This window comes from Cryptococcus depauperatus, chromosome 2 (assembly GCF_001720195.1).
Source record: "Cryptococcus depauperatus CBS 7841 chromosome 2, complete sequence".
NCBI classification, from domain to species: Eukaryota; Fungi; Basidiomycota; class Tremellomycetes; order Tremellales; family Cryptococcaceae; genus Cryptococcus; species Cryptococcus depauperatus.
The window spans coordinates 1,844,395-1,857,681 of record NC_089469.1 but is presented as its reverse complement, the minus strand read 5'-3'; the positions used below and the strand labels follow the sequence as shown (position 1 = coordinate 1,857,681).

The following is a 13,287-nucleotide window of genomic DNA, read 5'->3' as shown; positions in this document are numbered from 1 at the left end:
CACTATTATTGCTAGATTTAAATACAACGAGATGATAATTTCCTTATACTCTATATCAATTCTGCTTGTTTCGACGTGACTCTCTCAGCTTCTTCGACTATATTCTTTGCTTTCCCAACCTTAAAGATCCTTTTTCTCTTAGCCTTGATATCCATATCTCCATTGCTCCCTGTAAGACTGTCTGCTCCACTTCCAGGTCCACTTGCAGTGCTCGCTTTACTAAGATAAGGAAAAGACCGCACAGCAATATGTTCATGACCCCTTGCGTATGGCGATAACGTATGTGCAGAGTGAGAGAGTGTGGCGAGTTGAGATACCGAGTTATTTAATGGAAGTGTGATGCCCCTAAGTCCTATTTGACGTGGTGGAAATGATCCTACGTTTCTGGGGGAAGTGCCTGTCACGGACACAGAATGTTCACGCTCGTATGGAGCACAATATTGGGGCACAGATATTGGGCGAGTTTTAGAGGCCGCAGAGGGCTTGGAAGAGGGATATTGTGATGTAGCCATGGTTGATAATGTTGTGGACCTACTAGGGCCGTCTGTCTCACCCCAACTTGATCCAGATGTTCGTGCCGCAGATGAAGATGTGGTAGGTGCATGTAGACGAGGAACGTTGCTACGCGAAATTGTGTAGTTGGTTGGTGGGAGAGCCGAAAATGATCCATGTCGAGGAAGATGGACACGATTGGTAGCTGCACCGACAAGGATGTCGGAATGACTAATCACCATTCGGTGAAGGCCTGAAGGACCGTTGGAGGTGAAGATATCTGGGGAAGTTATGGATGAGACTGAATGTAACGGCCGCATCCTCAAGCTCTAGTGAAAAAACATCAGCTTGATGTTTCAAAACCTTTATTTAACTCACCCCCAAAGTAGATGAAGCGCCTCCCACCGAGCTCGCTCTAGCTGTAACACTTCCTCCTGTGGCCGTGGCTGAAGGACTGGGTACGGTTCCTCCTGCTTCCGATGGGGCTCTGATTTGACTTTGTGCATGAAAGACCCTCGGCTTAGTGATAAATCCGCCTCCAACAGCAGGAAAGGTCTCCCACTCAATTTGCTCGCCCTGATACACAGCAGGCGTTGACATACCGCTAGAATGACGGCTAGATCTGGTGGGTGATTTATAACGAGATAGAGGTATTGAGCGAAGAGCCAAGTCCATCTCAGCCATGTCGAGACCTTTTTGATAATCCCCATTTTCCCAGTCTCTATCACTTACATCATCTTCATCTGGAGCAAGGCTACCGTCGTCATCTTCTTCCCCCATACCTATCAAACTACCTAGGCCACGACCCTCCCCTTCTCTAGCTTTTTCCCACAACCTACCAAACGCTTCATACCCACTGTGAGTAGGGACTCCTTCCGGTCGCAAACCATACGTTGGATCGTAATCTTCAATGTCGGGGAAAGTGGTATACGATGTAGGAGATTCCGAAATAATGTTGGACAACCTTCGTGTATTTGCCTTAGCCAAAGATGTCCGACGTGGGGTTCTCTGCGCAACTCCTTGCGGCATGTGGTTGGCCTTGGAGGGCGTATATGGTGGAAAAATCTCCTGGTTCTCTTCTTGCTCATCTCCAGCTTCTCCTTCCTTCGGTGCGTACTCATTTAATCCATAGCTCAGCGTAGGCGCACCTTCCCGATAGGGCATTTCAACTCTTCCACCAACGCCGCTTCCTGTAAACCAGCGCTGGCTGAGACGATGAATAATCCCTGGAAGGTCTTCACGAAACATTTCACGAAGCTGTCCTTCAATCTCTTGTTGAAGATAGCCTCGAATGACTTCCACAGAATCAAAAGTTGAGCTTACATCAACATTTTGTAATGGATCATTCTTGAACACCAAAGTAATCCCTTTTGACGCAGACACAACCAAGATAAGAATGGCGCGAAGATGCAGCTTCGATAAACGTAGGTTCATGGGCACAAGCAATGGCTGAGACGCAAGAAGAGGAGAGGAGAGAGGTAGAGTAGATGAAATCAAATGGGGATTGTGTGATAGGGGATTCGCCTGGACACGACATCGGACTTCTAGCCAAGCATCTCCTTGATATCCAAGCCGAAGGATGCCTCGAAAGCGATCGAGGGACAGATCGCCAATCTCTAAAAGTGTAAGCGTTGGCGGCTGTACAAATCAGTACCAGATCGCTGTTTGCTAGAGATTGAATGTACTTGTTCGCCCATATGTAGTTCCACTACCTCAATTCTACCTTGAATGACGGGCGGTTTGTTCCCCTATCAGCCAGTCAGCTGTGATAACCTCTAAACCAACCCACTCACCTTGTTCAAAGCCCCCTCAAGCATCTTTTTTGCATCTTCGTGGAACTCTGGCGAAAAAGCCGTAGACCAGGAAGGGAATACAAAAGACATACTGAGCGTATTTCTTGGTTGTCTTGAATACCTGCTTTCTTCTCCCTATTCATCCCTTATTTTTCAAACACCAGCCATCTCTTTTTCTTTTTGCTTGTTGGAGTTTAGAATTGAAAAGAAAATCAACATTTCTTTCTTCCTTTTCAGACATGCATAGTATATATTTACGTAATCATACCTTGATTTTCTCTAGTGGCGGCGGTCACCGATGCTTTGCCACTCTTTGCTTTCATGTCAGCTTTATATTTATTTATTTATTTCAAGTATAAACATAGAGTGAGAAAGCAAGAAAAATAAAACTACATTATGGATAATGAAGGAACAGAGCTTGTTGAGGCTTATGGTGAGCTTAGATGACTGGCTGATATCGCAATTGACTAGATTTTTGTTGACAGACTATCTCTTCAAGTTCATTGTGATAGGTTGGTAGTTGAGAACAAATGCAAGTTTAGACTTATGTTGTTGATAGGAGAAGCTGGAACGGGAAAGTCTTGCTTACTATACCAATGTATTCATGAGGAGTGTGGGTCAATATGTTGCGACATGATTGAGCTTGTACTAATTATCTATTATTTCAGTCAAGGAAAATTCTGCACACACTATCGGAGTGGAATTCTCGAGCAGAACACTTCGGATAGGGGATAGGAATATAAAACTGCAAGTGAGTTTGATTATCACTTGCTCACATGGTTGTTGCCAACGCCTGTCATTCCCCTTTGCAGTTATGGGATACTGCTGGACAAGAAAGATTTCGTTCAGTCACAAGATCATACTATCGTGGTGCAGCCGGCGTGATCCTCGTATACGATATCACTTCGTACGTCTATCCCTATAAGTTCAGCCACCTTTTAATGCTTCTCGTAGACGACAGTCCTTTGCCAACCTTGCAAAATGGCTTGCAGACTGTCGGGCACTTGCGTCTCCACATTTGGTGGTGGTGTTGGTAGGCAACAAGCTGGATAAGGAAGAAGAAAGAGAAGTTGAATACGCAGAAGGTTCAAGATGGGCTCAAGAAAACAGTGCCGTTTACCTCTCCGCGTTGAGAAACATGACTGATTCTCCTTTTGTAGGCCTACTGTTTGTCGAGGTATCCTCTCTGACTGGACAAAACGTCATGACTCCCTTCCTACTCGCCAGTCAGACAATTATATCGGCCATAGACGCAGGTACCCTTGATCCCGATTCCGTTGGGACAGGGGTGAGTTATGGAGAACGCCAATTACGTGCGGTAGGCAGTCAGTCCAGGCTGAGTGCGTTTGGAGGAAGCACAAGAAGAAAGAGACGGAAGGATAGTATCAGCATAAGTAACATGGTGGGCGGTAATCGTGGGTGCAGCTGTTGATTACACCATACGGTCAACGATGCTACCGCCGGACCATATGGCTCGGAAAAGCATGCGGATAGTCTTGAGCAGATCAAACTTTTTTGACGCTGTTTAATAATTGTAGAACCCATCTTGGACATTTATAATCGCAAGCTCCATTTAATGCCGAAAAGGTTTGTACACATTAAAACCTATGCATCATCTTTCATTGGACCAGAGCTACTGACTTGGGTTGTAGATGCATGAGTCGAAATTGGGTGGAAAAACAAAAGGTCAATATTTGGAGACGAAAGAATTCTCAGTATCCGAGTAAAACCGATGACATAAAAGACCGGTTAAAAAGTGACCGGTGACGTTCTCTAGGAAAAATCGTATCTACATCTTGAATCTGCATATTTTCCAACTATATAAAAGAAATGGCGGGTGAGTGATGTACCGGTATCATCTGAAGCTTTTCTTGTTGTACATATAGAACATATAATCGCCAAGTGGATTCTTTCCAAAGTCTACCTCCTCAACGATCTGTTTACTTATAGCCCATCGCTGCTAACCGCTAAGCTATCATTATGGCTTCAACCTTGTCGGAACCTCTAGGAGGTGCTGGAAATCAAGCAACACTTTCAAAACCAAAGACTGCACCTGGCGGAAAGGAAAAAGTCCCATTGAGCACTCATCTGATTGCTGGTGGTGTAGCGGGATTGGCAGAATCCCTTGCATGGTGAGCTCGTCTGCGTATCATATCGTGCCTTGCAAGCTGATGTGGGCTGTATTCCAGCCACCCGCTGGATACTATTAAAGTCAGGATGCAACTTTCGAGGTCTCGAAGTGTCAAGGGAGTAAGCTGGTTGTTTGCCAGAATGTCAGACGGGTGGCTGATCGTTTTGGCATTGCCAGCTCAAACCCTTAGGCTTTTTTGCGACAGGAAGACAAATCGCAGCCCGTGAAACACCGCTTGGGTTGTATAAAGGTCTTGGAGCTGTTGTGAGTGGGATTGTGCCAAAAATGGCAATTCGCTTTGCCAGTTTCGAGTGTAAGTCTTTTATTGGGAGGGAAAGCTACAGTTGACAAGGTTGCAGTATACAAGGGATGGCTGGTAAAACCTGATGGAAGTATCACTCAAAAAGCCACATTTCTTGCTGGGCTGTGTGCAGGTGCAACGGAAGCTGTGGCGGTGGTGACACCGATGGAAGTCGTGAAAATCAGATTACAAGCTCAACAACGTAAGCGCATTGCAGTTGAACAAGGCGTCAATGACCAACAACATCGTAGATTCACTTGCAGATCCTCTTGATATCCCACGCTACCGCAACGCCGCACATGCAGCATTCACAATTGTTCGGGAAGAAGGTATTACGACGCTCTATCGAGGTGTTTCTCTCACAGCCCTTCGGCAAGCGACCAATCAAGGTGTCAACTTTACAGCTTACCAACAGTTCAAAAAATGGGCATTGGAATTTCAGCCTGCACATGCGGAATCTGGGCAACTACCTAGTTGGCAAACTATGATCTTGGGATTGGTCAGCGGTGCAATGGGACCATTTTCCAATGCTCCTATCGATACTATCAAAACGCAAGTATATCTCAGATTATTCATTTCATGTTCTGATTGATTCGCATATAGGCGTATACAAAAAGCATCCAAAGCAGAAGGCGAAACGGCTCTTTCACGAATGGTGAAGGTCACCTCGGAGATGTTTAAGAATGAAGGCGCCAAGGCATTTTACAAAGGTATCACACCTCGTGTGTTGCGTGTTGCTCCTGGTCAAGCTATAGTGTTTACTGTGAGTTTGATTTTCTTTATGGTGTTGTCGAGTTGAATTGGCTGATACGGGCGTATAGGTGTATGAAAGAATGAAGAGGTTAATTGATCATGCAAAGGGGACTGGCCTCGGGGCAGAGTTTGACGAGTAATGATTAGGCTATGTGAGATTATATATTGTCTTTAATCTCTTTCTTCTTTGGGCAGCCCGTGGCTGAGACAATTCAAAGCATATGCATATTGTACAACATGAAGTATTCGAGGGTATTGATGTACACCAACCGTCATGTAAATATGAAAAGTCCACGTTCAATGTCGCCTTGAAACCTCTTCAAAACGCTTCATCTTTCCTCTTTGCTTCCAGTCGCCCGTATCTTCTACAGACCCTATAGCACCTAAGCCGCGCTTACCAACTCGTTTGTGCACTTCAATGTGATCTGCTCTGCCTGTCCCATCTTTACCTAAACCTGCGCCTTGTTGCCACCCTTGCATTGCGAGAAAATCCTCGGCAAACTTGTTGCGTACTGGAGCTGGCGGCATGGATGGCTGTATTGCACCTGGCGATGGAGGAGCAGATGATAGTCGGTGATTTTGCGGCGGAGATTTAGGATGCAGCTGGCGACGCATAGCTGAACGATCCACATATCCACGGGAACCTGTTTCCTTCAAGGACGATTGCATTTCTTGGCCTCGATTGAGAAGTACATCTTTAAGGCTTGCCATCTCTTTCTTCCGTCTTGCTTCTCGGTTACCCCTTTTTTGCTCAGAAGTGAGAGCAATGTCCCAAGTTTTTTGTTCTGGTATCGACACAGCTCCTCCTTCACCATGAACTTTTCCATCGTCGAGAAAAAGTTCATTATCTCCAATGAGCTTACAAGCGTCACAAGGCCAGGAAGAGTGTATGTGAGCCTGAAAAGTGGTAGTGCCAATAGTTATAGTGGACAGATGGCCAACTGAAAATGGTTTGGACGAGTGTTTTGCTTCTGAAAGCCGTTGACCCGTTGCACTATTAATTTTCGTAGGCTCTTTCTCAACATCGTTTCCAAAATCATTAAGAAAGGTACCATGTGTCGACCCTGCGTCTTTGTCAGTTCTCCTTCAACCTGCTAACCAATGTGCAATACCCAGGTCGACAACCCACCACCCTTGACAGACAGACCTAATATCTCCAGCATTGCCTTTCTCCTTCTTTCCACTCTCGTCCCAATATACGACAGCATGAGTCTTGCTGACTTCCAACTCTCTCAGTCTTATTCTAGCAGGGGCGCCCTTTTCACACTTATCCCTCCCTATTTGGATTCCCTCCTCTCTGGCGTCAATGATGGCCACTTGCCCTACTGTCACTCTTGGGCAAGCAGTTGCAGTGACAACAAGACGTAAAAGATGATTCCCAAGTTCCTTCTCTGTTTCAGGCTCCGTAGCAGCCGCCTGTGATGGGTAGGCATATAAATTTGGGTCATCAAAAGTCGGTATTCCGTCTGATTCTTGTACGCCACCAATATTCATGTGAACATTATTCCGCCGTTGCTTGTTTGCTTTGTTCTTTGCGTTTTCAATCTTGGCGAGCTCGTCAGGATCCATTAGCCCTCCCCAACCCACATCATCTTCTACCTCTCCTTCCTCTCTTCCTCCCTCTTCACCCATCCCTCCTGTAGGCTCTGGATCATGGCTCTGGCTTGTCGAGCCAAGTTCGCCATCCTCGCCTGCCGCTGGTGGCTTCTCAAAGCTTGAAGAACTCATATACAGCCATTGGCCTGTGGATGGATCGGGAAAAGCAAGAGTATCAAACTGAGCATGGTGATACACTCCGCGAAGTGGATCATAGACCCAGGTATTATTTGAAGGGGATGAAGAGGTCATCCCTTAGCCTTTTCTCTATGTTTCCACCAAGATTGACGAGTACAAGGATGGTTGATGATGAATGCAAAGATGAAATTAAAATATTCCTTGTCTGGTCAGGTTTGTTTGGTCCCGTTTATCTAACTCCGCGTTTAAAAACAAGTGTAGATAGGAATATTATTTTGATATATTCTATAAATATTAGAAAACATTTCTAATGAGATTTATTACCCATAAACCAAAACGCAAAAGCTCGGAAAGAAGAGATATTATCCATCCAAATTGACATCGTATGATGAGAAAACTATCAAGTGCATGGTTGAGTTGCTGCCCGTCCTTGAGAAATAAAACATGTCCTGATACCATCATCTCTTTCTAGAGAAAAGCAAACAGATTAATGTTTGTCAGGTCCATGAAGAAGAAAGGATTGGAACGCTCGCTATTAAAAGAGGAGCATCAGGCTATCACTCGGAATCTCCACTTCCAAGCTACGGGTGATTCCACTGTGAACACTGTCACCTCGCCATTCCCATCTCCATCTTTTCAGCGCAGCAAAACAGAAAAGACATCTGGGTTGAATCTGCAATCTTGCTGTTCAACGCTGTGGCGCAATAGAATGACCGGCAAAGCCAGTTTCCCGTTCTTGGACGAAAAGAGCGTGCTTGCTGGAACAGCATACCACTTCCTCATATCTCGCTCTAACGAGCTGCGAAATTTCCTCATGAGGACAACAACAAACTTGTCAGTGTAATGTAACATGACGAGTATGCCTCTTTTACGGTATGGATACGTTACAGAGTGGCCAGCTTGCATGAGCAATCGTGTGCTCTGTATACCTATACTAACGAGTCAAATTCCTATCCTTTTATGCATTTTTTTAGAAAATTTTTCATCTCATTTCGCCGCAAGCAGTTTATGTATGATAAGCATTTTTGTGCCTTGATTTTATCTTATCAGTTTGCCTCCACTTTATCTTGTAACTAAAAAAAACTTTATCATTTCTCTGTAAATTCATCTATAATATAGAAATCACAGTAGAAGATAGATAATTGCTTATAGTTAATCCATGAGCTTTTCGACAGAGCCAACTAGGTCATTATCTAGGGTCAAGGCACTCATGATAAGGTCGGCAGCCCTATCCAAGTTGGCAGACTGATGAGTGTCCATCTGTAGATTGAAAAGCTTTATGCTCATTGTTCATCAGAGAGATGCACTTGACGCTTGGAAACTTATAATCCAGCGGCACTTTCAAATATTGATTACTCGTTCCTCTGCACTTATCAGTGTATACACTTATGGAGTCCAATAGAGACATAAGCAACCTCGTCCTCAAATCTGCCTTGGACTCTCCTTCCAAGTTTTTCTACTTTTATTCACCATCGTATACCGCAGTCGCAACTGCAATGGAATATTCGCCCACCGTCATTGTCCCTCAAAGTACCAAGTCTCTAGTGGTCAAGAAACTTGTCGAAGAAGGAGCCAAAATGGTTCAAACAGGCCAAACTTGGTTTGAAACTGATTCACATTTGAGGAAAGAAATACTTGGTCATGATTTGAACGGTGCATATGTTCTTCCTTTTGGCTGCCCGTTGATATGAGAAGGAGCGTCCCGAAACTATAGATAACCTAGGTGCGATGCCTGACTGTGTTATATGCTCGGTAGATGCTGTCGAAACGGCTGGAGCAGACCGCTACATAATTCCGCCAAAGCTGGAGTCTTAGTGGCTCTACTAGGTATCACTTCAATCGCAACATCTCTTGGTGCTGAGTATGTGTAACAAAACAGGCCTTGGATTATACTCTCCAACCACAAGCTCATAACTTGGTGGTATCGGATAAAGAAGCCATCCAAGCATATCTTTGTTCTTGGATGATGAGAGGCTTTGGGTTGAGCCCGCTTATGGAGCGGCTTTGGCAATGGCGTATACTGAGAAACTGAAAGAAATCTTGGAGCTCAAGGAAGATAACAAGGTGGTGCTGGTGGCTTGTGAAGGACCCAATATATCGTTGAGCTTTAGAAACCTATATTAAAACGTTTGATTCATAGGGCAAAACAAGTAATACATTACAACATGTAGAAATCACCAACATTATTGGATACAAGACCACAAGTCCTAGGAAGATGTTAATCCAAAAATGGCCTCTGATTGAGAATGTTGGCAAATTCCCATGATGCAGCTGAGTCGCCGTTACTGTCATGCCACATCCAATAATCAGAGAGCATCCTTGCACCAGCGCGATTATCAAAACATGCATGAGGCCTTTTCTCAAGTGAGTCAGATAACCAAGAGCGAAAAGGGCACTCACCCAAAAGCCCCTAGCATTTGGAGAGCTGTTTCGCGTGAAGGGTGGCCGCGGGGGATTTCAAACCCAGCAATAACAATTGGCCAAGTAAGCCTGCATTGAAATATAAGCATCCTAAACAGACAGTCCAAGAGCATCGCCTACCAAGTTATCTTTCCATATAAAGCTAGCATCTCTGCGGCCAACTCTATGATACAATTTGCGCTACAAGCAACTCTCTCGTCGTCACTCGGTACATTGTAGACTTTCCTCAGCATTCTGATCTTAATCGCATGTTTATAAGCCAGATTGCCGTATTGAGTCCGGGGGTGAAGAGGCGTAAAGCTCTCAGTCTCGTCCCATACGCGTATCTCGGCCATCAAATTTTGAGCGGCGGTTTGCACATCATCAAGGGAATTAGATGGAAGTGATTGCGTGGTCTGGACGGGGGAGGCGTTGGGAGAGCCATCGGGATCGCCAAACAGTGGTTTCCCATGTGCGCGAACGGCAGCAATAAGTGTACAAGCCTGAATACCAATTAGTACTTTTGATGGCAAGGAATCATCAGTTAGGCCTCACTCTCGCAATCATGTCTACCATCCCTCTTGAAATACCAAACATTCGTTCTATACTCTCCCATTCAACATCCGTTTTGGACCAACGTTCAGCTTCAAAGAACCAAGGAGTAAAAGCATCTCGCAAGATAGATGGTGCAAGCTCCGTAGTCATGCAGCCAAAAACATCCCGAATGGCAAGCTGCTCCAAAAAGAATCTATATGGAGAGAGACGATCACGAGGAGCGTCTCGAAGGATGTGATGTGCCCCACCAAGTTGATCAACCAGAGTCAAAATAGAAGACAAGAGAAGATGCCATGAGTTGTCAGCAGCAAGGGACTACCATATGTCAGCTTCCAAAAGACATCTAAAGGTAGAAACTCACGCTTGCAATGGTGCAGCTCAGTAGGGAAGCCAATATTAATTCAACGTCTTCTTTTTTCAGATACTTTGGTTTGCCGTCTTTGTCTTGCAATGCATCCTTGACTTGAGCCAGTATTTTTGATTTGGCAATTTTTGTAATTTTATGAGTAGCTCCTCGATCGTCTGGGTTGTTGCTGTATTGAAGATGCACACCACCTACAGCAAGCATAGCTGACCGAAGAGCATCTGCGGCAGGGTTTGTACCAGGGAGGTGTTGGAACGCCAGGGGAGCATGTATACTGAGCCACGGGTTCCATGGTCGATGGGTGGATTCAAAAGCAATGATAATATGTACCGTTTTCGAAAGATAATGGCGCATGACGAGACGTTCATCGCTATAACATACCGTCAGTCCAGAATCGTAGACTCGTTTGATCCATTCACATAGAAGGAAAATATGGTTGCAAAAACGTTCTGCTTGCGTCTCAGCATTTAAAGCGCATCGTATCGACTTACGGCTCCATCATCAGTTCCGCCCTCAACTTGTCTGGCACTAGCCAATCCACAAAACTTCCAGGATCTTCACTCTCCTCTTTGATCTTTCCTTTTCCATTTTGCCCTTGCCTTCCGTTGATAATTTCTGTAGGTAAGAAGCCTGGAGGAACATGTACAATACCTCGAAAAGTATGTTTCGGAGGACGAGGCATATCAACAGGTACAGATACGTGTAGCGAAGACGACCCATCTGGACCACATTGGATATTCCATTTTCTAGACCCATGGGGCGCGCGAGCTCCAGAGGGCTTTCGCTTCTTGTTTCTTCTCCTTTCGGCCTCGTCTTGAGACGGCCAAACGCACTACATAAAACATGTTATTAGCTTATACCAAAAGCTGGCAGCAATGTAATTTTTACCTCGCGAGATTTTATACGACATTTGTCGCAGATGGGCCGCTGCTCTCCACATTTTACTTTCCTCTGTCGACATGTGAGACAGCCATCTCTTGACCTACCCATAGACGATGAGACAAAATCTCAAGGTTCATGATCAGCTTACCGCTGCGACTTGTTCAAGTCTACTTTGAAGTCTGTAATTGAGTTGAGGGGATTTGTATCCGGAGATGAAGGCGAGGACTCAGCAAAAAACGGAGTGTGGATGCCTCGGTATAAATTAGCCATTTCATCCCTTTTTGATAAGATAAAAGATAAACGAACCAAGAGAAGGCAAAATTGATAGCCGAGGAAAAAGTCTACGAAAATTGATCCCGTTCGTTTTTGAATTCGGCATGCACTGGGCCGTCTATTTATCATTTACATCTTCATCTTCTATTTACATTTTTATGCTTTGGCATCCAGTGGGTCTCTTGAGACCTTCAGTTTGGACTTGGATAGCGAAATCACAACCAACTCGCTACATCAGAACTATGTCTACAACAGGGCACCCCATAATGCCTACAGATCCAGCTACTGTAGCTCATCCTCTAGGTAAAGACAGATTTATCCAAACGGCTGGGTGTATCATTATCGGGTACGGCATCTGTGTGCGACTTGACACTATGCTCAAAGTCTACTATTAGAGATGAAGTTTTGAATGGAAAAACCAAGGACTCAAACAGCCAGTAGGTTGTACTAGTCACATCATCATTGACAAGTCGTCATCTGTTTTTAGTTTTGTTGCAAAGTACTGCTTCGATCTTGGGTTTGACTTGTGAGCTCTGGCATATTTGTGCTCACTAAGACAGCTAACACTCCCCTGAAGAAAAAGGGTTGAAGTCATTGCGGATGACGAAGAAGAAATGTGAGCTTTCAGCTTTGGTCATTTCTTTCAAAATATTGACACAATCGCAACTAGTGTTGAGGCAGCTCGCCGTATGACCAACAAATACGACTTTGTAGTTACTTCTGGAGGAATTGGTCCCACTCATGATGGTCAATCTTTTCCTTTTGTACCTGATATTCACCCTAACTTTTCCTAGATATCACATATTCGTCGCTAGCCAAGGCCTTCAATTTACCTCTTGTCCACCATCCGGAAACGTTACGCCGCATGTGGGCGTTGACGTCACTCGATCGACGCAAGGAGTTGGAAAAGGCTCCAGCTGCTCAGAGAGAAGCAAGGGAGAGGATGGCTCTGTTCCCTACTGCTCAAAAACAAGACGATGTTAAAAGCGAGGTAATATTTGTCGAAGCTGATAAGTGGGTTCCAGTTGTGAGACTGGCGGGAAAGGTTTGTTCATTGTTTAGTTAATGGGAAGGACAGGGAGTTATTGATCTTTCACACAGTTATGCATCTTCCCGGGTATCCCTTCTCTCTTCCAACAGCTCCTCTTAGCTTTAACCCCATACCTCCCTCTTCCACCTGCAGCATCTAAGCCATTCCGGCACCTTGTTTATACCAGTAAACCCGAGTCGACGATCGCGCCGTATCTTACTGAGCTACAAGCAAGGGTGAAAAAAGAGAGCATCCTTATCGGATCATGTATGCTTCATTTGCTACCTTGTTGAAACACACTTAAATCCAGCGGTAGATCCGTATCAATTCAAAGGCGTACATATCAGCCTGATAGGACACGATGTTGAGAGGATCAAAGAATTAGGGACAGAGGTGCGTCATAGGCGGATTTTCTGACTTTATTAATGCAGACTGACAGGCATGCAGGTTGCCAAGAAAGTTGATGGTAAGATAGTGGTGGAAAGCAGACTAGGTGAGAACAAGATTAACTCCAAGAGTTGATACATCACGGACAATCGCCTCCATGTACTGTATACCCTACTCTGGTCTGAGAAAGCA

General features: G+C 44.9%; 6 protein-coding genes across 6 annotated transcripts; 3 read left to right on the top strand and 3 right to left on the bottom strand.

The window, feature by feature from the left end:
* Positions 1 to 50: 50 nt before the first annotated feature.
* Positions 51 to 2,375, bottom strand: L203_102013 (mitochondrial distribution and morphology protein 34; the record flags this gene model as incomplete). The annotated part of the gene is made up of 4 exons (XM_066211442.1): positions 51 to 821; positions 871 to 2,130; positions 2,178 to 2,240; positions 2,286 to 2,375. The coding sequence occupies 4 exons, from the start codon at positions 2,373 to 2,375 to the stop codon at positions 51 to 53; spliced, it is 2,184 nt and encodes a 727-aa protein (XP_066067539.1).
* A 306-nt stretch (positions 2,376 to 2,681) lies between these two features.
* On the top strand, positions 2,682 to 5,610 carry L203_102012 (uncharacterized protein; the record flags this gene model as incomplete). The annotated part of the gene is made up of 14 exons (XM_066211441.1): positions 2,682 to 2,718; positions 2,771 to 2,797; positions 2,845 to 2,898; positions 2,954 to 3,036; positions 3,098 to 3,192; positions 3,240 to 3,394; positions 3,446 to 3,700; positions 4,258 to 4,417; positions 4,475 to 4,535; positions 4,594 to 4,729; positions 4,776 to 4,919; positions 4,969 to 5,269; positions 5,321 to 5,480; positions 5,539 to 5,610. The coding sequence occupies 14 exons, from the start codon at positions 2,682 to 2,684 to the stop codon at positions 5,608 to 5,610; spliced, it is 1,740 nt and encodes a 579-aa protein (XP_066067538.1).
* A 157-nt stretch (positions 5,611 to 5,767) lies between these two features.
* Positions 5,768 to 7,318, bottom strand: L203_102011 (uncharacterized protein; the record flags this gene model as incomplete). Its single annotated transcript, XM_066211440.1, has 2 exons — positions 5,768 to 6,534; positions 6,583 to 7,318. 2 exons carry the CDS (start codon positions 7,316 to 7,318, stop codon positions 5,768 to 5,770), a joined length of 1,503 nt encoding a protein of 500 aa, XP_066067537.1.
* Positions 7,319 to 8,592: 1,274 nt separating this feature from the next.
* L203_102010 (uncharacterized protein) lies at positions 8,593 to 8,895 on the top strand (the record flags this gene model as incomplete). The annotated part of the gene is made up of 1 exon (XM_066211439.1): positions 8,593 to 8,895. The coding sequence occupies one exon, from the start codon at positions 8,593 to 8,595 to the stop codon at positions 8,893 to 8,895; it is 303 nt and encodes a 100-aa protein (XP_066067536.1).
* Positions 8,896 to 9,422: 527 nt separating this feature from the next.
* L203_102009 (uncharacterized protein) lies at positions 9,423 to 11,675 on the bottom strand (the record flags this gene model as incomplete). The annotated part of the gene is made up of 9 exons (XM_066211438.1): positions 9,423 to 9,558; positions 9,605 to 9,694; positions 9,746 to 10,107; positions 10,160 to 10,474; positions 10,521 to 10,893; positions 10,943 to 10,972; positions 11,015 to 11,355; positions 11,412 to 11,505; positions 11,554 to 11,675. The coding sequence occupies 9 exons, from the start codon at positions 11,673 to 11,675 to the stop codon at positions 9,423 to 9,425; spliced, it is 1,863 nt and encodes a 620-aa protein (XP_066067535.1).
* A 269-nt stretch (positions 11,676 to 11,944) lies between these two features.
* On the top strand, positions 11,945 to 13,230 carry L203_102008 (uncharacterized protein; the record flags this gene model as incomplete). Its single annotated transcript, XM_066211437.1, has 9 exons — positions 11,945 to 12,024; positions 12,074 to 12,115; positions 12,166 to 12,204; positions 12,256 to 12,294; positions 12,349 to 12,425; positions 12,473 to 12,723; positions 12,780 to 12,975; positions 13,025 to 13,101; positions 13,156 to 13,230. 9 exons carry the CDS (start codon positions 11,945 to 11,947, stop codon positions 13,228 to 13,230), a joined length of 876 nt encoding a protein of 291 aa, XP_066067534.1.
* Positions 13,231 to 13,287: the final 57 nt, after the last annotated feature.